Here is a 27,036-nt window from a genome sequence, read left to right on the forward strand (position 1 = left end):
GCCTTAGCTCAGCCACTGCCACACCTCCCACACTCACACCAGCCTTAGCCACTGTCACACCTCCCACACTCACACCAGCCTTAGCTCAGCCACTGCCACACCTCCACGCTCACACCAGACTTAGCACAGCCACTGTCACACCTCCCACACACCAGCCTTAGCACAGCCACTGTCACACCTCCCATGCTCTTGCCCTCCTTCTATTGGCAGAAGCCCTCCTAGATTTTCCATTGCCCAGCCTTTGTCCGTGTGTTGCCTCCGCTTGGAATGCCGTTTTGTTTGGGTCTGGATGTGCTTGAGAAATGAAACCCTCCTGTCCGAGCATCTGACCCATTTCTCCATTTCTCAGCCCCAGCTCCTGGCCTTCCCCGTCTGTGACCATCACACCCTGCATGCGTGCTCACTGTGTTAGGGTGCTTAGCACTTCAAACTTTACCCTTTGTGGCAGGTCTTTCCCTCCAGGTGGTGGTTCTGGTTTAAGCAAAGTCAAGGGTGGTCCTTAGGAAGACACAGTGGTGGGACCAGGGTGGACAGCTCTGGGAGCCAGAGGCAGTACTTCTGTGAGCCCCAAGGGAGTGGGAGTCAGGGTGGAGGGGAGCCATGGCTGAGTGTTCTGCCACTGTGTCCTCCCACGGAGCTCAGACATGCGTCATTTTCTGTGCGTTTTACTATTTCAAAGCCAGTTTCACAGTAAGAAAGAAAACATCTTCTGTTGCCAGCTGGTGAGAGGGGGCAGCTAGTGCCTCTCAACCTCAGGGGGCCTGCCCGGGTTCTGGGGTCTCCCTCGTGCTTCCTCCACCAGCTCTGTTAGGCTTGTCTCCAGTGCCTGTTTGCTGCAGTGACGGGATGTGTGCTCTGACCCAGTGCTGACCCTCACTAGCCGTGCAGCCTGGAGCGAGTCCCATGCCTTCCTGGGTCCACATGTTCCCACCTGTAGAGCAGGAAAGAACCCCCTCACCCCTTGTGTTCCCAAGGGGTTATGGAGATTCCAGAACCCTCGTGGAGTGGCAGCTTTCTGTAAGGTGTGATTGGAGAACCCAGCACTCCTGGGTTGAGAGCTTGGCTCCTGGGCCTGCGGGCCTGGGCTCCAGAATCTGCCATGGCTGCGGCACCTCAGCAGGGTTTTCCGGAGCTCCCTGAGCTTCAGCTTGCTTCTGGGAAAAGGAGTAGCTGCTGCCTTGCAGGAGGAGGGAGGTTTGAGGAGAGTCACTTCTAGACGTGCTTGCCGCGCAGTGCAGGGCCTGCTGGCAGAGCTGGGTAAATGGAGGCTGCCGTGACCTACGGTTTTAGAAGCTGGTATAAGAGCATACTAACTGTCCCTGCCCATCCCCAGAGCCTCCAGGAATGGGTCTTAGGAGCTTCCAGCCACTCTCCCAGGCCCCAGTGTGTTTATTTATTTATTTCTTTATTGAGATGGGGTCTTGCTCTGTTGCCCTGGCTGGAATGCAGTGGCACTATCCCTTGTCCCGTACCTGGGTCTAGCCCTGAGCCAGGCAACTTCCTCACCAGCTTCTGGGCCATGCACTTGGTCAGGGGCCTCCTGGTGTTTCCCAAGGCTTGGCTTCCCAAAATACTCATCCCTCAATGTATCTTACTTCTCTACCTCTGCTCACATATCCTTCTCCAGTGGTCTTCAATTAGAGACCTGCAGGCTTGATGCCAATGCCACCTCTTCTACAAAGCCTTCCTGGATTTCTCCCATCCCTCCTTGAGCTCTCATACTATTTTGTGGCCCTTTTCACAGTCATCTATGCTCTTACCTGCAGCCCTCCCTCCTCCCAGCTTGTTCATCCAGGACCCTGGCACCCAGCGTAATACTCAGCTGGGGGTTATCTGGTCTCAGCTGAGTTGAAAACCCTGATTAACCCTGGTCTTCTGATTCTTCTCTCCAAGGTATTTCGTTCCGTCTGATCCCCACCTTCCCCTTGCTCTCATTGGCTGCTTCAAATTGGAATAATTTTGTGGCCGCAGTTCAAGTACTTTCTCCCAGTTGGCTGCGCAGCCCCGGCCCAGCACTCCTGGCCCACACCCTTCGGTCATGGGCTATAAAATAACCCCACACCAGCCAAAGAGTGTCATCATCAGGTCAGAGAAAGAGGGTGGAATCTACTTCTCAGAATTTGGCTTTCCCAGCCCAGCCACAGCCTCCGGCCTCCCGTGGCTTCAGGCCTCCAATACACATCCCACAGGGTGAACTTTTGGGGCAGACATTTCTTCTCCAGGTGGGGTGGGGGGCTTGGCATCTTGCCAGCTCCTCTGCTTTGGTGAGGAAGCATCAAACTCACTCCCTTGAAAAGACAGTGGGTCTCATGGATACTCATGGCTCTCCCTACGTTACCTAATGCTATCTTCCCCCATTCCTAGGCCTAGAGAATGTAACTCCTGTGACAAAGGTCACGTCAGTAGTAAGGAGTGGCCCTAGGATTGGAATCCAGTCATATTTGTCTACAGAGACCAAGCCTTAGCTGCCACTGAACTGGAATAATAACGGCAATCACAATAGCGAGTGTTAATTGGAGACTTACTGCTTGCTGGACATCATGTGTTGGTCTTGGTCCTCCAAGAAGCTGACACCAAGATGAGATGAAATGTGCATGCTGTTTATTAGGGGGAACACCTGGGAGAATATGGGGAGGAAGGGAGTCAGGAGAGGCTGGTCAGAGGGATGCAGACGTGAGGTCAAGGCCAGGAGAGCAGCGAGGAAGGAGCGAGGTCAGGAGGGGCCGTCTCAGGCTGCCCTGGGTTCTAGGGCAGTTGCCAAGCCAGGGGCTGTTTGTGAGTTACAGTCACTCACTCAGCATCTCCCACAGTGGACCTGAGTCAGTGTCCCGGCTGCTCTGGGTCTCTGGTGGGAGCAGCCTCAGGAGCAAGGCTCTGGTTCAAACTGCAAAGGCAGAGATGATTCTGGAGACTCAGCTGGGCCCTGGGTTTGGCCAGCTCCCTGCAGTCCATCTGAGAGGCAGACTCTCACATTGCACTCTGAGACATGTACCTCACATGCATTTTCTCATCATTTAATCCTGAAAAAAATCTAAGAGATAGATACGATTCATACTTGCTCTTTACAAATGTGACGTGTCTGAGTTCACACAGCTAGAAAGGGGGCCAAGTGGCAAAGGAGGGAGTCGTTCATCGGACGGCACCCGCACGCTCATCTCCAGCCTCCCACCCTCAGAGTTATTGGCAGGTTGCCCAAGACCCCACAAGAAGGGTTGCAGGGGCTGTGATGTGAATGTCAGATCCTCTGGCCTTCAAGTCCTGCTCTTTGTACCATGCCACTGTCTTCCCAAGGCTGTGCCTGTCTGCCTTTTGCCCAACTCTGGAAACTGGCTTGTGTGCCCACAACAGAAAATATGCCAGCTGGAGCCTGAGGGGCGCGTGAAGGTGGACCTGGTGCTGCGGATGGCTGAAGCCCTCTTGGCATGCTGCCCTGGGGACCAGAAGCCCGAGATCCTGGCCCGGCTGAAGGATATCAAGGCCCAGTGGGAGGAGACGGTCACCTACATGACTCACTGTCACAGGTAGGGCATCCAGGGCCTGACCTCCCTGGGCCTTTGTCCACAGCTGCTATTGACCCTCCCTGCCCACCACAACACTGGCTTGGGCTCTCTGCCCAAGAGACATTCTCTAGTCCTGGGATTCCAGGGCACAAGATGTTGTCTTGGGATTAGGGCCAGCCCTGCCTGCCTCTTTCTAATTATAATTAAGTTGAATGATGATAATAGACCCTGGGAACCCAGCGTGTTTTGCAAACATTTCCTAAGAGACTTAGCAGGTGTGCATCCTCCAGGAGCATGGTAGAATGGTTCTGGAGAAAAAAGGCCCAGTGCCCTGCTGGCACTGTAGCCCAGATTCCCTGCCTGTACCAGGAAGCTGGGTGGTGGTCGGGAGGGGCAGGGGGTGGTGAGGAGCAGACACTTGGACAGACCTGGCATTGACTCTTGTCCTGCTGGTTACTTCCGGTGTGGCTTTGGGAAAGTTACCTGACCTCTCTGAACCTCAAGCACTGCCTCTGGACAACAGGAGTAATCAAGTGCTCCTTGAAGGTTGTTGGAAGGGGATAGCGAATGTCAAGAGCAAGGCACAGTGCTTGGCACAAAGTAGGCCCTCAGTAAACAAGAGCTGCCAGGATCATGTCCATCTGTATGAAGCAGGAATGTGCATGGAGATGGGAATGACTTTGCATAGCGCTTTTTGTTTGCTAAATCCTTGCACTTAAAACTCCAAACAAAATAGCTTGATATTGGCTGGGGAGATAGAGCCACCCACCCAGGTGAGATGGGGAAACTAAGGCAAGCAAAGAGGCAGGGGTGCGGAGTGAGAACAGCACCCCTGGAACCCACAGCCAGGCTCCCACCCTTCCATCCCTATTGGGTGCAGCGAGCCCACGGGTGCAGGGTGCCCTGCGGGTGACTGGAGTCCACAGGTGCAGGGTGCCCTGCAGGTGACTGGAGCCCACAGGTGCAGGGTGCCCTGCAGGTGACTGGAGCCCACAGGTACAGTGGCGCCCTGCAGGTGACTGGAGCCCACAGACACAGTGGTGTCCTGCGGGTGACTGGACACATCTCAAGGGCACTCTTCTCCTCATATTAGTGGGTGCACCTCTGCCAGGGACCTGGAGAAACTCTGTTCAGAGCCCCAGTGCCAGAGAGAAGTGATTGGGGATGTCTGTGCATTGATAGTGGGAGTTCAGGGCCAGGATTTAAGGTGCTGGAGATAAAGGGCTCCCCAAGATGCATCCCCAAAACTGGTGGTTCCTGGAGCAAGTTTGGAGTCTGAGCTCCCCTGGCTCTTACCCTCACTTGGGGAGCTTATTTACTGGGTAGAGGGTCTTATCCAGTAGGATTGAGGGAGGGTCCAGAACCTGGAGTGTCAACCAGCTGACTCAGGTGCCAGAAAGGGCATCATCATGCCCCCAGGCCACAGCCACCTAGTATTGGCAGGGGACAGGTGGCAGCACAATCCCCTGACCTGGGAGGCAGGTGGCAGGTTCCCTCACAACCGTGAGGTCTCTGTGCCCACAGCCGCATCGAGTGGGTGTGGCTGCACTGGAGCGAGTACCTGCTGGCCCGAGATGAGTTCTACCGCTGGTTCCAGAAGATGATGGTTACACTGGAGCCCCACATCGAGCTCCAGCTGGGCCTGAAGGAGAAGCAGTGGCAGCTGAGCCACGCCCAGGTGCTGCTGCACAACGTGGACAACCAGGCAGTGCTCCTGGACCGGCTGCTGGAGGAGGCAGCCTCCCTGTTTAACAGGATCGGGGACCCCAGTGTGGATGAAGACGCCCAGAAGAGAATGAAGGCTGAGTACGATGCAGTGAAGGCCAAGGCCCAGGTGAGGCTGAGTGGGCTTCATCTTCACCACCCATCCATTTAGCCACCCTTATCTACCCATCCAGACACTGTTTGCCTACTATCGATCTACCTGCTATCAGTCTATCCACCCTCTATCAGCCTGTCTACCTACTAGCAATCTATCTACCTGCTATCAATCTATCTACTTACTATCACTCCATCTACCTACTATCTATCTACTAGCAATCTACCTATCAATTTATCCACTATCAACCTATCTACCTGCTATCAATCTATCTACTTACCATCACTCCATCTACCTATCTATCTATCTACCTACTATCACTCTACCTATCAATCTACCTATCTACCTACTAGCAATCTGTCTACCTCCTATCAAACTATCTATCTACTATCACTCCATCTACCTACCATCTATCTGCCTGCTATCTACCTACTACCAATCTATCTACTACCAATCTGTCTACCTGCTATCACTCTGTCTACTATCACTCTCCCTACCTACTATTACTCTACCTACTATCAATCCACCTTTTTTCAATGTATCCACCTGCTATCAATGTATCCACCTGCTATCAATCTACTCACCTGTTCTCTATCCAACCACCCTCCCATCCGTCTACTTACTCGCCCATTTGCCTCCCCACCAAGTCACCCGATCTCCCATTCCCGCTCCACCCGCGCACCTCACCATTTGTTCATCTACCCCACCATCCGTTCATTCATGTATCCTCCCGCCCATCTGTGGACTCACTCATCCGTCTCCTTCCCCACCAACCCACCAATCTCCTATTCATCTCTTCAGCCACCTAATTGCCCACCCAGTCCTCTACTCATTCACCTGCTCATCAACCCACCCCTTCACCCACCCACTCGACGCATCCGTCTCTCCACTGCCTACTCCTTCACCACCTGCCTACCCACTATCTGCCATAACCCACTCATTTATCCCGCCACCCACCCGCCTAGCTACCTACCCACCAATCCTCACTTACCCACTCTTCCACCACTCATTCACTTGTCCACCATTATCTACCATCCAGATACCCAGTGTTTCTCAGTGCTTAATATACATTTAGGTGTGTTGACCGACTGACTGATGGACTGTGAGGTTCACTTTCATCCAACCGGCTTCCCCTGCTCCTCCTTTCTCCCTCTCCCTGGCTCCCTCCTCCCCTCCCTTCCTCCTCCTGCCCTCCAGTCCTTCTCCCTCAGCGTTTCCTCCTTGCTCTCTCCTGCCCTTGCCCCAGTCCCTCTGTCCATCCTGTCTTCATTTCCTCACCCCATTCTTGCCTTAATTTTGAAACAGTTCATTAAGCTCTCAAGTTCAATTATATGTTTTAGAAATTTTATTTGGTTCTTTATTATGTCTCTCTGTTCTTTTTAACAAATTATGTCATTTCCCCCTGAGATTTTGCATTCCTTCCAGATATAGCTTACATTTGCAATCACTCTAAACATACGTATTTTACAGTCTCCATCAGATTTTTCTAGTGGCTGAAGCTCTAGGGTCTGAGGCTGAAGCTCCACATCAGGCGCCTGTGTGTCTCCTGACATGGTAGATTGTTTCCTTGGGGGGGGGTGCTGTCGTTTTGCGCTCTGAGCTCAGCCCGAACAGGCTGAGTCTGCCGAAGCCCACGGCTGGGACACCCCCTAAGAGTGGCTTTCTGTTGGCTTCTTCAGCTGGGCTCCCCTGGAGATTTATCTTCACAATTTCTATTTTTATGTCCATAAATTGGCTTGGGGATTCCCGAATCAAGCAGATATTCTAAATGTGAACCCCAAGCCAGAACCATGCACCAGGCCCCAACTCTATATTCTGAAAGGTGATGGGGTTTTTTGTTGTTGTTTGTTTGCTTTTAGGCCCAGGTTAAAACACATAAGTTTCCTTCTCGGATTGTGTTTGTAGCAGTATTTTTTTTTTCTGCTTCACCCTTGGGCAAGCGGGGGTGGGCAGCCACTTGAGCTTCTGTCTTTTGCAGTGGTCTCTGCTGCCTCTGAGCCCAAAGTCTCACTTCTTACTCCAGCCTGAGCATTAAACTCAAGCTTCTAGTAACCAAGACTTGAGGCACCTGTGTGAGTTTAATGGCGGTTTCCTGGGCATCTTTACTTCTGGTCCATGGGAATGTCCCTTTCTTCGGTGTGACCTGGGTTTGCGTTGAAACAATGTGTGTTATGTTACAGTGAAACAATGTGTGTTACGTTACACTTTATCTGGCATTCCTGGCTCTCTCCTCCGCTGTAGCGCTGGCACTGGATGTCTCCTGGGTTCTTTATGCCGACAGTTTAAGGGAAGTAAGCTCTGTGATAAACAGAGCTAGAGAATCCTCCAGGAACAAGACTCTGGCGCTTGGGAAGGTACCTGGATTCCAGGCCAGGCACTGCTGCCTCCCAGCTGTGTGGCCCCGGGGCAGCTCACCCGACCTGCACCCAGGGTGTGGGGACTGTATGCTTACATGTGAGCTCTTTGAAAACTGACAAGCATTTTACCAATATAAAGAATGACTTTTATTCTCAGTAGCAGGGACAATAAATAGTAACAACAATGGTGTTTGTGGTGCAGCAGGTGCTCAGAACGATCTATTGAACTTATGAGAACTCTACCCCAGCAGTTTGAAGGCAGACAGACCCCAGAGCCCTTGAGCAGGGTGACAGGAGGCTCCAGAAGACCACACAGGGTCCAGAATGGATGGGCAAGGCAGGGATTTGACTTGGCTCTTGCAGAGGCAGCCAACTGGCCCTCATCTGGCCCTGCCAGGTCCCGTGTGGCACGGGCAGGCTTCATAGCAATTCTCTCTCCAGGTCTGCCCCTCTGGCCCAGCTGGGACAGGTGCCTGGCTCCACAGCCTCTTTGCTGTGACTTTACAGGAAACAGGTGCTCGTGCCAATCAGCAGAGAACGCCTGGTGCAGGATGTGGAGGAGATGAGATAAAAAGTTGTTGGTGTGTGTGTGTGTGTGTGTGCGTGCGTGTGTGAGGGTGAAGGCTGCGGTGTTGAGTGAGCATCAGTTCTGGCCCAGATGCTGAAATGATCACCTCCGAGAGCCTCATTTTCTTTCTTTTCTTTCCTTTCTTTCTTTTTTTTTTTTTTGAGACAAAGTTTCGCTCTTATTGCCCAGGCTGATGCAATGGCGCAATCTCAGGTCACCAAAACCTCTGCCTCCCAGGTTTAAGCAATTCTCCTGCCTCAGCCTCCCGAGTAGCTGGGATTACAGGCATGCACCACCATGCCCAGCTAATTTTTTTGTATTTTTAGTAGAGATGAGGTTTCACCATGTTGGTCCAGCTGATCTCAAACTCCCCACCTCAGGTAATCTACCGTCCTCGACCTCCCAAAGTGTTAGGATTACAGGCATGAGCCACCATGCCTAGCCAAGAGCCTCATTTTCATCCCAGGGGGCTCTCTCCTCGCATGATCCAAAAAACTATAGGCATCAAAGCTCTTATCAGTAAGAGTGGTTTTTTCCTAAACTTTTCCTTTCTCTGACCTCATCTGCTTCCCCAACCATTTTATGAAGCAGATGGAGAAGATGTTATTGGATTCATTTTTTTAGATTAAAACATATTCTACGAGTCAGACACCAGAGGCCCAGTAGAAAAAGCCAGAAGTACTGGCAGCTCCCAAGGTGGCGCTCCCTGCAGCTGCACCTCAGGTCCGGGGTGAGTCTCTGCACCTGTGACGGTCAGGATGAGCTGGGGCCGCACGTGCTTCTGTGGCCAGGCTGAGACAGCGGAAGGCAGGTTTGAGCTCCTGAAGAGGAAGTCCTTGCTTCCAGGGCTCTCAAGAGGTGAAGGCCCAGTGTGGGGGGTGGGGGTTCCTGGGAGCAGGAGCATGGGAGCCTGTGTCATGTGTGGAGGCAGCAGTGTTGGGGGGGATTTGGGGGGCGATGACGGGGAGGCTTCCTCCATGGTAGAAGCCCTTGGATTGGGAGATGCACTGGTCGATGCTGATGCCAATGTGGAAGCGGGGCGCTGTTGTTTTTGGGGTGACTGGACCCTGCATGGAGAAAAGAGTCCAGTTCTGGCTTTCTCAGCTGCTGGCTGAAGCCCATGGCCACGTGATTATGTCTTCCTGCACCCCAGAAGTTGAGGACTTTGTTCTCACTCACAGGGAGCCTGGTCAGCTCTGACATGGGAGCACTGTGGTGTACCCTGGAGGTGTTTCCTGTCTCTCCAGAAGCTGGCCGTGGAGAGGACTGAGGGGCAGGTGGGGAGGGCCAGGCAGGCCCCTCCAGCCCCTTGGAGGTTGTATTCATATTGTATGAGCATGCATTTTCGTGGGTGGAGGAGCCACAGCACCCACCAGAACCATGGATGGAGCTTTTATGGGTCAAGGGAGTGCCATGTTTTTCTGAAGCCTGTGAGGCTCCCAAGAAGGGCAAACTTTTCCATCGCCCTTGGCTGGAGATTTAGCTGCTCAGTCCTAATCTCCTCATCAGCAAGGTGGGATGCAGCCCCAGGCATCGACCTCCTGGGTGTCCCCAGCCCTCAAACCCCAGGCAAAGGGGGAGGATTCTAGCCTCATCCCAAGACGGGTCAGAACTCCACATACCCAGCAGCCTGCAGAAATCCTTGGTGGTCCCAGCCTCCCAGTCCCTGCTCTGAATGCTTGGTGAAGACCTCCTCTGTGTAAAAGGTCTCTCTCAAGGCAGTCCTCCGACTCTAGGGACAGATTTGTCCTAGTGCCTTCCTGGGGGGTCCAAGCCTGGCCTCAGGGTAGGGAGGGTCTCTAGGTTCAGATTAGTGCCCCTACTTTTACCTACGAGAGCCTATTGGCTCTGCTTGCCGGGCTAGGAACAGGCCACTGTTTCAACGATGAAAACCCATTTTTGACGTCCAACATGGTAATTAGCATAGCCACTAGGGTTGATGAGGACAGAGCCACAGGAGTGTCGTGGGGTCCCCCCTGCACTGCAGCCTCTGTGACCACCTGCTGGAGGGAGATTCTTGACTAGGGCCAAGGCTAAGCCCAGAGGGGAGCATTGGCACGTTGTCAGCACACGGCGTCTGCAAGTGAAGTGTAGACAGGGCAGGCAGGCTTCGGGGAGGGGCTTGCTTATTTGTTTGTAATCCCAATTTAGTTTTCCCAAAGGCAGGCACATGGAAGCCGCGGCCCTCACAGAAGGCGCGTCTGTCTGGCATCTTAGCCATGAACCAGAGCCGCTCGTGATGAATCAGAGATGCTCGTGCAGCCCTTTGCAGAGGCATCAATCCACACCCTTGTTAATTGATCGGGTTTTGACATTCCTGACAGCTCTGCCCGCCGCAGATGGTGTAATTGCTGGGTCTAATGAGAGGGTTGAGCACCTTCCCATTTGTCACCCTGCCATTCCTCAGCACGGCTGGATTCTGCCCTGTGACTGTTATGCCTGGCGCAGGTCTCAGCGGGATCCCCACCCCTCCTCCCGAGCTCCCCTCTGAGCACCTGCTCCCCATCACACAGACTTTTATTTACCCCGGACTTCTCCGGGTGCCAGCACCTCTTCCTTCACACGCTAGGAGCCATGGCCGGCACTTCCATGGGGCGGTTCTCTCCCTGCCACATCTATCACCATCAGCGCTGGCCAGGGGCCCAGCACTCAGCCTCTGCCTGTTACTCCCGACCCACTTTGTTTCCCGAATGAGCCTTTCCTGTGGATGGAGGAGGCTCCAGGAAAGTTTTGATGGATGTAAGTAACCCCACAGGAAGGAGAAGACAGAGGGGAGTTTGCCGAGACCCGGCACCATCCTTAGGGCTGCAAGTGGGAAGCAGAAAGGGGACTGTTCCCCTTGCTTGCTCCACTTTCAGATTCAAGCAGGGCCCATATTTTGTAAGAATTTTGTCTTCCTGTATTCCAGTTGTAAACTATTTCAATTATTAAAACTTTAAAACAGGTTTCTGGCTGGGCGCGGTGGCTCACACCTGTAATCCCAGCACTTTGGGAGGCCGAGACGGATAGATCACTTGAGGTCAGGAGTTCGAGACCAACCTAGCCAACGTGGTGAAACCCTGTGTCTTCTAAAAATACAAAAAAGAAAAAAAATAGGCATCATGGTGCACCCCTGTAATCCAAGCTACTTGGGAGTCTGAGGCATGAGAATCGCTTGAACTCAGGAGGCAGAGGTTGCAGTGAACCGAGATCAGGCCATTGCACTCCAGCCTGGGTGACAGCAAGACTCCATCTCAAAAAATAAAAAATAAGTTTTAAAATCAGGATGTATGATGCCTCCAGTAATATTTCTCTGTTTCACAGCACCAGTTGGAGTGCTCAACATTTTTTTTTTTTTTTTTTAGACAGGGTCTTGCTCTGTCAGGTAAGTTAGGCTGGAGTACAGTGGTGCAATCACAGTTCACTGCAGCCTCCACCTCCCAGGTTCAAGTGATCCTCCTGCCTCAGCCTCCCAAGTAGCTGAGACTACAAGCATGCTTCACAAACCCAGCTAATCCTTAAATTTTTTGTAGAGATGCCATCTCACTATGTTGCCCAGGCCAGTCTCGAACTCCTGGGCTCAAGTGATCCTCCTGCCTCAACCTCCCAACGTGCAGGGATTACAGACATGAGCCACCACGCCCAGCCTTGAGAGAACCTCTCAGCTCCCTACTGAAGGAGTTGGTCCTAAGCCTGGGCTTCCCGTTTCTAAAATGGGGATGTTTCCTCCTACTTGCGCTGGTGGCTGCAAGGTTTATATGAATTAGTAGTATTTCTAGATTGGGTGAGTAGATTCCCAAAACAGGGGAAGGCATATCTGAAAGAGCTAAGGGGTTTTTCAGATGCACTTGCCCATTCACGCTTCCCAGCTGAGAGCGTCTGACTTAGCTTTACAGATGGTCAGAACCTTCTGGACACAGCCTGTCTCCATGATGAAGAGCTGAGGTCAGCCAGCTATGGCTCACACACCACATCCAGCCCATTCCTAGCTTCAGCCTCAGCCTCCCGAGTAGCTGAGACGACAGGCACATGCCACCATACCCAGCTAATGCTTTTATTTATTTTTTTTTGTAAAGATCGGGTCTCTCTGTGTTGTCCAGACTAGTTTTGAGCTCCTGGGCTCAAAAAATCCTCCCACCTCAACCTCCCAAAATGCTGGGATTACAAGCATGAGCTAGAATGGCTTTTACATATTCAAATTGTTGGGAAAAATGAAAAGCCAGATATTTCTGGATGTGGGAAAATGACATGAAAAATATTTCAGTGCTCATAATTAAAGTTTTATTGGAACACAGCCACTCTTTTCACGTTATCTGAGGCTACTCATGTGCTACAACATAAGTTGCATGCCGCCGGTGGAATAGCCCCATAGGGCAGGCCAAGCTAAGAGCATTTCCTTTGTGGTCCTTGACAGAAACAGTCATTGATTTTGGAGTCTGACACTTGCCATTGGAATCTTTTCTGTAAGACCAAAAGAGTTATGTGATATCCCAACTCCAGTCTGGATATTTGCAGAATAGGAGAGGGTTTTGTGAATTGTTTGAATATTAAATAAGATGATGCTTTGAAGTTCCAAGCACCCCTAGCATAGGTGCTTATTAAATGAGTCTCCTTTTTCCCGTCTCTTGGCTCTCTTTGGAAACTTCCCTCTGATGGCAAACACTCCAGATTTGTGCTTCTTGCCATTTAGGAAGTAGTCACAGAGCCTGCCCTGAGCTAGACCCTGGGAGATGAAATAACAGGGCAGCCTTGTTTCTAGGGATCTCCTGGGTCCCCCAGTGGGTGACGATGCCATGGACAACTGCTGTGATGAAGTTGCATCCCAGTGGTTTGGGGACACAGAGGGAAGGTCGTTAATTCAGCCTGGGGCAGTGGGCACAGCTTCAGAATGAGAAGGAGGGGTCTGGGGTTATTATTGTGGGTGGGCCCCTGCTGGGGCTGTGAGAAGGGCTTAGAGAAGGCAGCAGACGGTCAGCCATGCCTCGTGGCTGTAAAGCACTTACCAGCTACCAGGCTCTGCTTTAGGGGTTGTGTGAGCTCTGGCCCATTTCGTTTCACTTTCTCCCAATGAGGCAGGTGTTATTAACCATGCCATATGGATGAGGGGGCTTGGGCACAGAGGGTTAATTAGATGCCCAAGGTGGGGCCAAGGTTCAAGCCACAGGCAATGAGATCCCAACGTCAGGATCTTGACTGCTGGACCACAGAGCTTCAACATGGGGACCTGTCCTCGAAATGCTAGGCTGCAAGGATTGGACTTGGGCCTGGGGCCAGCAGGGAGCTGTGAAGGAATATGGGGAAACAGCACTGTGATCAGGGCATGTTTTGAAAACCCTAGTCTCTAGGAGTGCAGAGGGCTCATAGCAGGGACACCATCATTTTCCAAATGTCAGCCACCCCAGGGCATCGTCTTGCCCCTGTGTTGTTAAGAGCTTTGGTGGGATTGGCTGAAAATAGCGACGATGCCAACCCATGCAATACACATCACCATATTCACGGGGAACTGGGGCCGCTTGACGTGGATTTGCACACCCTGTGGACACAGTTGTGTCATGGAGCTAGAAATGCTGGTTGACCCAGCCTTGCCTCTCGGATTGAATCTTGGCGCTTTCCTAGCTGGGTGATCTGGGGCAAGTCACTTTACCTCTCTGTATCTTGGTGTCCTCATCTGTCACACTGGGATTGTGATGGTACCGTCTTATGCGTGGTCAGGTGAATTCACTGGGCTCGTCTGTGTAAAGTTCTGAGAGCAGCGCCCAGCACCCTGGGGAGTGCCCAAAATGACAGTGTGGTGTGGTAGTGGCAGTGCTAATGTTGCTGCTGCTGTTGCCACACCCCAGTCTTGAGTGCCATTCCTAGGGTGTGGCAAACAAAGAAAAGCCAGCTGCAGAATGACAGGGTCCAGTGCCAACGTGCTCTGGTCTCCAAAGCCAAGTCTCTTGACGTATTGCTCGTAAGGCAGGACAGAGTGTCTGAGAGCTCTTTGTGTCCAGAGAAAGGGCTGGGGGTTGGTTGCACCTCCTGCTAACACACACACACACGCACACACACACACACACACGCACAGAGGCAAGCTTTTTCTGGCCTTCAGGCTATCTGGGCTAAGGACATTCATGGCTGGTGATTCTCCTCCTCCCACAGGACCGGGTAGATCTGCTGGAGCAGGTGGCCCGGGAGCACGAGGTGTACCAGGCAGGCGTGGATGAGTTCCAGCTGTGGCTGAAGGCGGTGGTGGAGAAGGTGAATGGCTGCCTGGGGCGGGACTGCAAGCTGCCCATCACGCAGCGCCTGTTCACGCTGCAGGTAACCCCCAGCTATGTCTCAGCCAGAGGGGCCCTGGGGCACTCACAGAGGGTGGGTTCTGTGTTATAGTTTCTTTAATAGGACAGTGCTTGGTGCCACAGAATATATAAATACCCATGGCACACAGACCCCGGTGAGGAGAAGCTCACCTTGTATGAAGGTGGGGAATCTTGTATGAAACGCTGGGACCCTCAGAGGCTTTATGGAAATCTCTGGCCAGCAGAGCATTTGGAAACCCAGGACCACAGCAGCAAGGTCAAGGCCAGTGGGTCTCAAATGGGGGCATTTGGCAATATCTAGAGACTCCTCGCCCCAGGGAAAACCTTTGGCAATGTCCTAAGAGGGGTTAGAGTGGCGGGTGCTGCCACTACACCCAGTGGGTGGTGGCCGGAGATGCTGAAAAACACCCCACAGTGCACAGGGAAGCCCCACACAGCACAGAGCCACCCAGCCCACACGGCAGCGGTGCCCAGTGAGAAGAACCGTGGTGCGGGCCTCAGCCTGCCGTCAGGAGAAGTGGGGTCACCTGCTGCATGGCCCCGGCTCCAGACTCCCTGACTCCCTCCACAAAGTGAGTGGATAGAATGCCTTTAGTAATTCAGAACCACCTGCTAATTTTTGCCACAGCTGTGCAGTGCCTGAACTGTTTCTTTAACATTTATATTTAAATGGACTCATTTTTTAAAAACACTGATGACTCGTTATTCAGAAAGAAAACACATCACCGCCATCAATGGAAAAGAGAGCGCCGATTCCAAATAGACAGATAACCACACAAATACGTACCATGAAACCAAATGGAGCCATTCAGTTCTATTTGGCTCCACAGGGTTGCCAGCTGCAGGCGTGGAAAGGAAGATAAACAAATGTCAGAAAGTGTTAAGGACAGAAGCACCAACGGAGACTTTCTCCTTGACTAAATCAGATGGCTTGAAAAAGACTTACAGGAAAGCAACAGGGTTCTCGGGGTGGGGGGTCCATGCACTCAAGGCAGACAGCCCAGCCCTTGGGAAGACCCCTCTGGCTCTAACGCTGGATGCCAGGAATCAGTGTTTCACATGGCAGTCCTAGGTCTGCTCTGGAAAATGCAGCCACTTTTTCTTTTCCCTGCCTGTTTTTCCCTCACCCGCTCTGCCCTCTTCAGAACATTGCTAAAGATTTTCCCAGCGGCGAGAAGTCTTTGGAGAGGCTGGAGGAGCAGGCTGTGGGCGTCAATCGGAACACCTCTCCTTTGGGTGCAGAGAAGATTACTGGAGAACTGGAAGAGATGAGGAACGTTCTGGAGAAGCTGCGCACCCTCTTGGAGGAGGAGGAGGAGCGGCTGCGGGGCCTGCTCAAGTCCAGGGGAGCCTGTGAGCAGCAGATTAAACGCCTGGAGGCCGAGCTCAGCGAGTTCAGGACCGTCCTGCAGAGGCTGGCCCAGGAGGGCCTGCAGCCTGCGGCAAAGGCCGGGACCAAGGATGAGCTGGTGGCCCACTGGAGACGCTACTCGGTAAGTGTGCTTAGCCAAGTCACGGAGTCCGGGGCGCCGTCTGTGCGCTCAGACCTCTTCTGTGATGGAGAATCGGGCTGAGCCTTGAGCTCACTCATGCTGCTTCTCCAGGACTCTTGGTTTCTCAGCTTCTTGAGCGGGGAGTAGACAAGTTGGGTGTTTATCTCCATTTTCTGGATGAGGAAGCTGGGCCTGCAGAGATTTTTTCCCCCTCAACATCCCTAGGGTCACGTGGTGGGTCTGTGAGTAAATAACAGCAGAGGCAGATTGGGCAGCCAGGTTTGGGCCTCAAAGCTACTCTCTTGCCCAGTGGTGGGATAAGGGCTGGGCTTCCTCTGCATGGAACAGGGGATGTTGGATCAGAAGGGGAAACTCTTACTGTGGAGATGATGGGGAACAAACATGGGCCCCTAGGAGGCCAAGCAGCAGAGGCCCACAGTGGCAGGGGATTGCTCCCAGACCCAGACACGACATCCCATCAGAGCTCCCCCACCCCTCCCTCCAGGTATATGCACCGAAGCTTGACTTGTGGTAAAGAAAGTTTTAAAATAAGAAGCATCAGCCCTCCTTACCTCTGTCTTTATATATCGTTAACTCAGTATCACGACTCCGCAAGAGGACCCTGTCTGTTTCAGGGAGACTGACTGTTTGCAGCGAAGGTTGAAGTCAGGGTGGTTTTGTGGCTTACCCAGTGTCCTGTTAGGAAATGCAACTACCTGGCAAGGCCCACCCGCCTGAGCCTCCCAGGGAATCAGCAAATGAAACCCGACAACATTATGGGTACCAGCATGGCGCATCAGAGCTGGAAGGGATGCAGTCTTATTTTACAAGGAGGGAAACTGAGCCTAGAAGAAGGTCATGCTTAGCTAGGCCACCCAGCCATGGCACGGCATCCCACTGTGGCTACTCCAGGAATGAGGGCCCTGGGTGTCCTGTGCTGCCTCAAGTTGATGATGGGCCTTCCAGTGGCCTGGACAGGCCTCTCTCTGGGGGCAACCCCCGGTCTTGCTCACCCCTGCACCCTTGCCCTTCCTCGGCCAAATCCCTGGAGGCCAGCCAGCTTTCCTGGCCACTGATAGGCAGGGCTTCTTCATGAATGATTTCCAAGCTGCCAGCTCCCACAAACCAATTGTGTCTGATCTTCCATAAAAACTTTCATAGACATCATTACATTTGCTAACTAATTGAGTCGCGACAGGAATATTTTTGAGAATGAACAGGGCTGACTGGGCAGATTCTGTGTCCTTCTGCCTACATAGTGGCCCCTGTTGCCCCAGCTGCTGCCTAAAATCCTTCCCTCTATTTGTGCTTTCTCCCCTGAGCTTAATACTCTTATCCCTGTTCATCTGTGGATACCCCAGGCTAAACCTAATTGGAGCTGTCCCTGGTTCCTCATGGCTAGAGGATCGAGCAGAGGTCATTTTAAAAAAAAGAAAAAAAAAAGAAGAAGGGCAAAGCACAGGGCTGCCTCCTGGGATTGAGAGAGCTAGGGATGGAGGGACAAGGGTACCCCTGCTCTGTACCAAGTGCCTTGTCAATATCACCGGATCCATGTGGTTGGTGAGAGTGGCCCCATTTATCAGCGAGGGAACAGCCCAAAGTGAACAGCTGGGAAAAGACAGAAGTGGGCCCCCGCCAGCTCTGTGTTATGCTGAAGTCCATGCACTTTCCGCTACCCCACCCCGCCTCCTACTGAGCAGGGCCAGGGCAGGTGCTGGGAGTCCTGCAGATCAAGGTCAAATGCGGAACTTCCCAGGACAGCAGGGAATGGCTGTGCCTGCAGTGTCTGCACACAGTGAAGTGAAGCCGCTGGGGAGCAGCCCACGCAAATATCTTCTAGGCCTGCCGAGAATAATCACCGGGTTGACAAAGTGCCTTTGGAGGCAGGAAGAGGCCCTGCTCTGATGTCGGGTCCACCATCTACAGGCTCTGCAACCATCAGAGAGCCCTTAGCCCGAGTTTCTGTGTAAATCACATGGGGACGCAGGGACCAGCCTTTCAGGGTTGTTGTGAGGCTCAAACAAATGGGACACCCGGGGCGCTCGGCCTGGCATTGCTGTCTCCTGAGTATTAGTTATTTGTATCATTAGGCGCTAGTGTTTGCCATGACAACGCTGGGAGGTAGGCGATAGTAAAGAGCAGAACTGTAGCCCAGCAACAGACAGTAAAGGCAGAGATCCAAGTCATGGAGCTGGAGATGAGAGCGCTAGGGCTGAGCTTGAGTGGGGCCCCAGCTCCTGCCCTTGCTGACAGTTTCCTCCCAGCCTGACCCAACCTCAGTGGCCACGCTCACTCCCCTGCACACACGCGCTCATCCCGTTGAGGAGCCTCATCCCCCACCCCGCTGTGTCGTCTCATGCTGCAGGCAACACAGGCAGCGCTGGCCGCGGAGGAGCCCCGGGTAGCCCGGCTGCAGGCCCAGCTGAAGGAGCTCATGGTCTTCCCCCACGACCTGCAGCCGCTCTCCGACAGTGTCGTCGCTGCCATCCGGGAGTATCAGAGGTATCTGGGCAGGCCGAGGGCGGTGGGACTCAGGGTGTGCTGGAACCCAGTTTCCCCATCTCCAGAAGGCGGGCTTGCCTTCTCCTGCAGCCTAGTAACTTCTAAATCATTCTCAGCACCTCTCAATGACGGGCCTTTATAGGTTCTCACTTGGCGCAGACACTGTCCCCTTTGACTGTTTTGCATTTGCTCGCAGAAAGAGGCCTGAACTTTGCATTTATTCAGGCTAGCGACTCAGCCACCCATCCTGTCATGACTCTATGCAGATTAGCATTGGGGAGGGGTGATGGCCCAAAGGGAAGGCTTTTCAATTTTCCATTCCCCTGCCTTCTGATGCTGACTTCAACATCTGAATGTCTCCAGATCAGCCTCCACCTGCCCCACAGCCCCTGCGCTCAGGCACAGCAGGGCCCCCAGATTCCATTTAACTTCTACAGATAATTTTTCAAATAGAATGTCCAGCACCAAGTCATAGGTAACCAGTACCTGAAACCTCGGAAAGAGAAACCAGAGGGAAAGGAAGACCCTTGGCCACTCTGTCTTTGCCTTCAGCAAAGAGCAGCAGCTCTGCATCCTCCCTGTGCAGAACTGAGCAAAGTGCTGATTTGAAATCTGTTACCTGTCTTCGCTGCGCGAGCCTCAGAGGTGTTCTGAACATGGCACAACTTTCTCCGTGGCTGTTGGGCATCTCCTATCTTTGCCTGGTACAGGGGGCTCCTTCAGAATGGATGTAGGGAGCTCCCACCTTTGCTGTGTGTCTTTCATCCCACAGCATGCTCAGGCCCACGTCTATAAAACAGGGGCAGTGGCCTGGATCCCCCGTGGGATGCTAAGGTAGGGGTAGGGCTGGGCTTGGGGGTTGGATTTCTGGAGCACGAAGCAGGCAGGGAGACAGAGTGGCCAAGGGTCTTCCTCTCCCTCTGGTTTCTTCTCTTACCGAGGTTTCACGTACTGGTTACCTATGACTTAGTGCTGGATATTCTATTTGAAAAATTATCTGTAGAAGTTAAATGGGTCTAGGATGACGGTATCTTATTCAAGAAAGGGTTTTTTGGTTCCTGCCAGGTGCCTGGGGGCAGGCAGGACTGGTCTAGGGTCTCCGTAATTTCTCCTCAGGGTCTGTAGTTCCCTGGTCCTGAAGCTGGGCCGTCCGTCCGTTTGACTGGTTTGCAATGCACTTTCATCCCGAAGGCATGACCTTTGCCATCCCAGCTTCATGTGAGGTGCGGTTTTCAGAATCTGCCCGTCTTTGATAGGCCCTTATCCCGAGAGGCTGCCAAACCCTGCATCAGTTTTGCAGCTATTTTCTTCCAGATTGGCAAATGCCCTCAGGGTCAAAGCAGCTTTGGCTGTTAGACTCACATTTCTATTATTTGTTTTTTAAAACTTTGATCAGGCAATTTTTTTTGTCTTTCAAAGTGGGAAGGCCAGTCTGAATTCATTTTCTTCCATGACTGGAAGAATAATGTCTCCATGTGTCACCTCATGTAACACTTAGAATGATTGATTGTATGAGAGGGGTGCCCTTTTCAGAGGCAAGAGAGCTGAGGCTTATTAATGTTGAGCCACTTAAGGCCCCATAGCTGGCTCCAAACTCCCAGCTCTTTATACCTACTATAGAATCAGAGAACACTCATTCCTCTTATTTGTTTATGTATTTATCTGGAGACAGGTGTCGCTTTGTCACCTTAGTTGGAGTGCAGTGGTGCAATCAGAGCTCACTGCAACCTCAAACTCCTTGGCTCAAGCAATCCTCCTAACCCAGCCTCCCGAGTAGCTAGGACTATAGGCATGCACCATGATGCCCAGCTAATTTTTAAATATTTTTTGTAGAGATGGGGTCTCGCTATGTTGCCCAGGCTGGTCTCATATTCCTGGCCTCAAGTGATCCTCCTGCTTTGGCCTCCCAAAGTGCTAGGAGTGCAGGTGTGAGCCACCGTATCCTGCCCATGCATGCAAATTATAAAAGAGCCTGCAGGTCCCAGGGAGCCCCAGTGTCTGTTCTCAGGAAGACCCCAGGCCTGCAAGTGATGCCTTTTCATAGCAATAGTAACCAAAGTTCCTTCCAACTGCATCTTGTAACTACTGCTGCAGACACCCCCAGCAACTGAGATAAGAGAGGGCCCACCCTGGGAGCAGCGAGCAGCGCACCCTGAGCCTCTTGAGGGTCTCAGCAGAGGCCCCGCCCCTAGACTGAAGCCACTCTCTCTCCTCCCTCGTTTTCTCCCTCCACGGTCCTCGAAGCCTGAAGGGGAGGAGTGCCAGGCTTCGCAACGCTGCGGGGGTGGAGCTGTGGCAGCATTTCCAGCGGCCTCTGCAGGATCTGCAGCTGTGGAGGGCCCTGGCCCAGCGACTCTTGGAGGTCACTGCCAGCCTGCCGGACCTGCCTTCCCTTCACACCTTCCTGCCCCAGATCGAGGTAACCGCGGTCCTGCCAACTGGTTGTGACTGGGGTGGGCCGCTGGTGGGGCATGGCGTTTCAGCCTCTCTCCCAGGGGAAGGTCCATTGCCGGATCTTCCGGATATCTGGGGAGAGCTCCCTGCGCCCCGTCTGCTGAGTCCTGGTGTACAGGGAGTGTCCATGCTTGCTTGTTACAGTGACAAAGGTCAGCTCGGCTCCTGGGCAGGAGGTGAAGCCTGCTGCCTGGGGTTAACCCGGGGTTCTGTACGGACGCTCCCCACCTGCAAGCATCTCCCAGGTGGAGGCATCAGCAGTCCTGAGAGAGCAGCGTTATCAGGCCATTGCCTTTACTGCGAATACAAGTGGCAGGAAACCTGACCTGACCTGCGGTGGCTTAAAACAGCGACATTCAGGCAGTCCAGGGTGCCAGGCCACAGCTCAGTGGTGTCACCAGGACCAGGCCCTATGTAGACCTAAGCCAAGTCCCCCTCCATGGCCCCAGCATGGCTGCTATGGCTCCAGACATGCACCTCCCATGAACAACGGGCTCTGGACAGAGCGGCGGCGCAGGGGGCCTTCTCCACCTCCACTTCCGCCTTTCAAATCCTCCCCTGACCCCTGCACACTCCCGTTACTGGGCTCATTGGCCAGTCAAGGTCATATGACTATTCCTGGACCAATCACTGGCAAGGATGATGGGATTACTATACCTTGTTTGTACCAATTAGACTCAGCACCCTGGAGCTGAGCCCTTTGCATCCCAAAATGCTGGTTGTTTGGAAAGAGAGAAGTAGGAATGGCTGTGGGATAGGCAGTAGACAGCATCTGCCATGATGCCCATCACTACGGTGTCCCCAGTGTGCCTGTACATACTGCCTCTGGCATCATTGAACCCTGAAGTCCATCCAATTATTTTGTGTCTAGTAATTCTTGGACACAAAGAGTGGGAAAAGGCTCAAATGTGAGTTGTAAGTCCCCATTTATATCAATTTTCATTCTCATGATAAAGGGCATACCTACTTGGACAGTGTAAAGGTGTGTGAAGAAGAAAACAAAAAGCTCCCATAATCCCACAAGCCATGGGGACGAACATGTTGGGGCAATTTCTCCATTGCTTTTTCTGCCACCTTGCTATTATGGGGAGAACCAATAACCAGGGTTGGCCCCTGCTCACCGTTGGGTACACTGCTTGGCCATGTGCCTGCATTTCGAAACGTCTACACTTGTGATTTTCCACTTGGGGCTTATGTTGGAACAAGAATTTTTTTTCTTCACTTTTGTTTTGTTTTGTTTTGTTATTTTTTTTTGGAGACCAAGTCTCATTCTATCACCCAGGCTGGAGTACAGTGGTACGATCTCGGCTCACTGCAACCTCCGCCTCCGGGGTTCAAGCGACTTTCCTGCCTCAGCCTCCCAAGTAGCTGGGATTACAGGCATGCGCCACCACACCCAGCTATTTTTTTGTATTTTTATTAGAGATGGGGTTTCACCATGTTGCCTGAGCTGGTCTCGAACTCCTGATCTTAAGTGATCTGCCTGCCTCTGTCTTCCAAAGTGCTAGGATTACAGATGTGAGCCACCGTGCCCGGCCTCTCTTCATAGTTTTTAAGCTGCAAGGCATGACTTTTCTTTCCAAGGGTCCAGTGGGCCCCTTCTCCCACCTCCATGCTCCAAAGGATGATTGCCATCTTTATTAGGTACTCCTCAGTACCTATGGAGTGAATTTCTTATGTGCCACAAACCTCAATTTTAGGTCAGAAGATCCCAAATCTATCCTTTATATCTGATGAAATCTATTTAGATATTTCCATGAGATATGGTCACCAAGAGACAGAAGATTTAATTGTAATTTTTGTGTATTTGGGTTCAAGTTCTGTAATTGTATATTCTGATATTTTCACTTCACACATTTGAGCTTTTTTTTCTCAGCATCATTTAAAATCGTTAAAATAAAAGTGATCATTTTCAATGGCTGGACAATATTCTGTTTTGGAGTATGCCATAATTTAATGTATCCACAATTGGAGGTTTAGGTTGTTTTTGATTTTTGTCATAATTTACATATTTTGAATATGCACATGTCGTTTTATTTCCATTTCCACCGTGATCCCCCTCATTTTGCAGATGAGGGATCAGATCCAGGGAAACTATTTGGCAAAAGAGGAAACTGAGGCTCAGAACTGCCCGTGGCTTCCCAGCTAGTACATAATCCAGACTCACGATCTCAGCTCCCCAGCCTAAACTCTTCTGTGATTTGGTGTCTGGCCTTGGTGGAAAGGGGGTAAGACTCCCCGCAGCGCGGCTGGACCTCTGGCTGGGCACCAGCTGGATGCCCTGGTATGCAGGTCATGCCAGTACAGCTGCATGGCTGTGGTGACACCGCCTCCTCCGGAAATGTCTGCCCTTCCAGGCCCATCATCAGAACTGCCTTCTCCAAAGCAGCACTCGATTTCCTCAACCGGGAGTGTCCACGTCTGCTTTGAACTCCCGCCGCACTAGCTCAAACTTTGCTTAGGAGAATGATCGCTTTCTGGCTTCTATTGAAGTGGCTTACCTGGGTTGGAATCTTAGCTCTTTCTCTCCCCACCCCGTGCCTAGCTCAGTGTTTTAAGTCTGAGAGCGGGTTCTCAGCAACATCATCAGGTATAAAATGAAAGAACTCTGGCCAGCCAAAGACAAAACCTTGGGCTTCCAGCACCCCAGACTCTCGACTAGAAATGCAGGAGGTGCTTACCTGAAACAGCTGGAGAGGCAACAGGAGTCAGACGCTTGGTTCAGGCTCTGAGAGCTGCAGGGCTTGGGGGACAAGAAGAGTGAGTGTAGGCTGACAATGGGGTCAGGGAAGGCTTCCTGGAGGAGGCAGGGCCTGGGCTGCTCAGAATTCAGGTTGTATGTGAGGCTGCTGCCATTCTAGGAGGCTTCTGAGCCCCCTTAGTTCCTCTCTTTGCCTGGCAAACTCCTGCATATCAGTACTCTGCTGAGTATCACCTCCTCTTGGAAGCCTTCCTCAATTCTTTCTGATCATGCTCCTACAGGCCTATAGCCCCCTTCAAAATGTCCAAAACACTGCTGCAGGTAGTACTGGGGGTGTGCCCCACTGTTGTTGGTGAAGAGGGATCTTTGAGTAGAGGATCAAGCTGGCTGGGTCTGGGTTCTGCTGCATTGTGACCGGTTGATGGTGGAGAGCCAGCTAACTGGGAGGAGCTGTGTGGTCCAGGTGCGTTAGGCTGAGGGTGCGCCACAGTCAGGGCCAGAGGCCGTGGAGACGAGACAGACTTCCAAGGCATGCGGGAGGTGGATATTACTCAGGCTTGAGTATCAAGACAGATGTGGGAGGTGAGAGAAGACCCAAAGCTGACCCCGAAACTCAGGGCCTCACCAGCACATTCCTGCCAGCTCATTCTGAGTTTGCTGTTTCCTCAGACACCTGCACAAAGGCACAGCTTCCTAAGCAGTTGCAAGGAGAACAGGTGTGCCCCGGCTCTGTCTGTTTCTGAGCTTTGTTCTGCCCTGTGTGGGGTTCATGGAAGCCTTGTCTCCCACAGGCGGCCCTGATGGAAAGCTCCCGCCTGAAAGAGCCGCTGACCATGCTACAGCTGAAGAAAGACCTCCTGATTGGTGTCTTTGGCCAGGAGAGGGCCACGGCACTCCTGGAGCAGGCGGCGGGTTCCGTGAGGGACAGAGACCTGCTGCATAACAGCCTTCTGCAGAGGAAAAGCAAACTGCAGGTACGCATCCCCGGGCGTCTGCTCGGGACTCGGCCTGGCCACGGGGCTGGAGTACCCAGTGGGGAGGCAGATGGCCCTGTGTTCTAAGCTCAGCTCTGCCACTTGCCACCGTGTAGCCCTGGGTGTATCCTTTGTCCTTGACAGTCTCAGGCTACCCATGTGTAAACTGGATAGGATTCCTGCATGGTCCCTTTAATCGTTTTCCTAACCACCTGTCTGCCTCCCAGCCCTGTCCCCAAACCCCCTGCAATCAAATCGAATCCCACCCAGTCTTCTGCAAAGAGCGACAGGAGGGTCAAATAAGAAAATGCCAATAAAAGCCCTTGTAAAATTTCAACCACCCTGGAGCTGGAGGCTCATATTATTAGTGACACCTTTCTGAATGACCACATGGCATCAATGACATGTGGACAGCTTATTCTTTTAGGTAACAAATGTTTGCTGAGCATCTAATGATGATGACACTAGTAACTACGATCCATGGGGCACTGGCTATGGGCCAGACAGTCGCTAAGAGCTCCAGACCCTGGATCTTATCTAATCCACATAAGAGCACTGTGAGGGAGGTACTGTTACTTTGCTTGTCTTACACATGAGGAAACTGAAGCAGGATGGTCAAGAAAATGGCTCATGGTCCACAGGGGGTACAGCCAGGACCCAGCCCACGATGTCAGCTCCTGGGCAGGTAGCGCTGGGGGTACGTCCCACTGTTGTTGGTGACGGGGGATCATTGAGTAGAGGATCAAGTTCCTTCCATCTGCAGGGCCTGGTGCAGTTCTAGGCCCTGGGGGGATGAAGAAGCGAAGCGAAGGTCTTCACCCGCAAACACTCACAGCTTGCTGGTGGACACAGAAAAACAGGCAATTACTAGAAGACATCCAAGTGCTGTTTGACAGCAAGGGTTGGCAAACTGTTGCTGGGAAGGGCCAGATCGTGAAGGTTTTACAGTCTGCAGGGCAGGTGGTCTCTGTCGCAGCTCCTCAGCACCAGACACAGCTGTAAATGAATGGGCATGGCTGGGTTCCTATAAAACTTTATGGCTGAGTATGGTGGCTCACGCCTGTAATCCCAGCACTTTGGGAGGCTGAGGTGGGTGGATCACAAGGTCAGGAGTTCAAGACCAGCCTGACCCACAGGTCGAAAACCCATCTCTACTAAAAATACAAAAATTAGCCCAGCGTGGTGGTATGTGCCTATAATCTCAGCTACGCAGGAGGCTGAGACAGGAGAATCGCTTGAACCCAGGAGGTGGAGGTTGCAGTGAGCTGAGATCTTGCCACTGCACTCCAGCCTAAGTGACACAGTGAGACTCCATCTCAAAAAAACAAAAACTACAAAACTTCATTTACAAAAACAGGCCTCTGATGGGCTATTTGGTCGGTGGGTGAGGGATGTCGATGGCCCTAATTCCAGAGGGATGTGGCCGAAGTGTTCTGTGACGACACTATGGTGACTCTAAGGAGAGGCACCCAACTCCATCAGGGTTCAGGGAAGGCTTCCTGGAGGGGGTGGCACCTGAGTGAGCAGGATCTGGCTGAGACGAAGAGCAGCCTGGCTGCATGGGTCAGGTCTCACAACACGGTGCCTTTGAGGAACCCTCTTAATGTGCCTGCTGCCTGTCCTGTGTCTCTGCAGAGCCTGCTCGCTCAGCACAAAGACTTTGGGGCGGCTTTCGAGCCTCTGCAGAGGAAGCTCTTGGACCTCCAAGCCAGGGTCCAAGCTGAGAAGGGGCTTCAACGGGACCTTTCTGGAAAACAGGCCCAGCTCTCAAGGTTGCAGGTGAGGGGTCTGTCAATCACTCCTGCCCGGGTGCTCAGCTGCACCTGGAAGCAGCTTCTTCCTCCAGCAGTAACCAGCAAAGCAACAGCTGCCGTGAACCAGAAATTAGGCCCTGGTTGAGATCTGACCTTTCATCTCATCAGACCCTCTGCTTATTTATCTGATGGCTCCCGGCATCAAAAGGCTGAGTCTTGAGCTCAGCAAAATGACGAGCTGTCTGTTTGTTTACTCCTCAGTTCCAAAGTCTAACATTGGTATTTGTTTTTAGAATTGCTTCGCTAAGTATTCTTAATGAGTCCAGAGTTGTTCAGTTAAACCAACTTTGGTATTAAGAATAAACGTTCTGACCATTGATCATGGTTAGCTGGATAAGGAGCTTGCTGGTTTTCAAAATGCATGTGATAACAACGGTTATCTTTTTAAAATCCAAGTACAGCTCACACATAAATTGAGAGTGTTCTCTAGGAGACATTAAAAATAGTGCATTTTAGGCCAGGTGTGGTGGCTCACACCTATAATCCCAATACTTTGGGAGGCTGAGGGGGGCGGATCATGAGGTCAGGAGTTCAAGACCAGTCTGGCCAACATAGTGAAACCCCATCTCTACT

At 52.3% G+C, this 27,036-nt stretch overlaps 1 protein-coding gene across 3 annotated transcripts in view; it reads left to right on the forward strand.

Annotated features, from left to right (window-relative positions):
- SYNE3 (spectrin repeat containing nuclear envelope family member 3) overlaps positions 1–27,036 on the forward strand; it is a 92,670-nt gene that overhangs the window by 44,381 nt on the left and 21,253 nt on the right. For all 3 annotated transcript variants that reach the window (XM_032287501.1, XM_032287500.1, XM_032287502.1), the window contains exons 3-10: positions 3,349–3,521; positions 5,025–5,334; positions 14,365–14,526; positions 15,671–16,018; positions 18,384–18,520; positions 20,765–20,939; positions 24,467–24,649; positions 26,285–26,428. In XM_032287501.1, coding sequence (XP_032143392.1) covers positions 3,349–3,521; positions 5,025–5,334; positions 14,365–14,526; positions 15,671–16,018; positions 18,384–18,520; positions 20,765–20,939; positions 24,467–24,649; positions 26,285–26,428 — 1,632 coding nt within the window. The remainder of the gene's footprint in view (positions 1–3,348; positions 3,522–5,024; positions 5,335–14,364; positions 14,527–15,670; positions 16,019–18,383; positions 18,521–20,764; positions 20,940–24,466; positions 24,650–26,284; positions 26,429–27,036) is intronic.

The sequence above is a fragment of the Sapajus apella genome, unplaced genomic scaffold (assembly GCF_009761245.1).
Source record: "Sapajus apella isolate SASKATOON/1434 unplaced genomic scaffold, GSC_monkey_1.0 scaffold20, whole genome shotgun sequence".
Classification (NCBI taxonomy): Eukaryota; Metazoa; Chordata; class Mammalia; order Primates; family Cebidae; genus Sapajus; species Sapajus apella.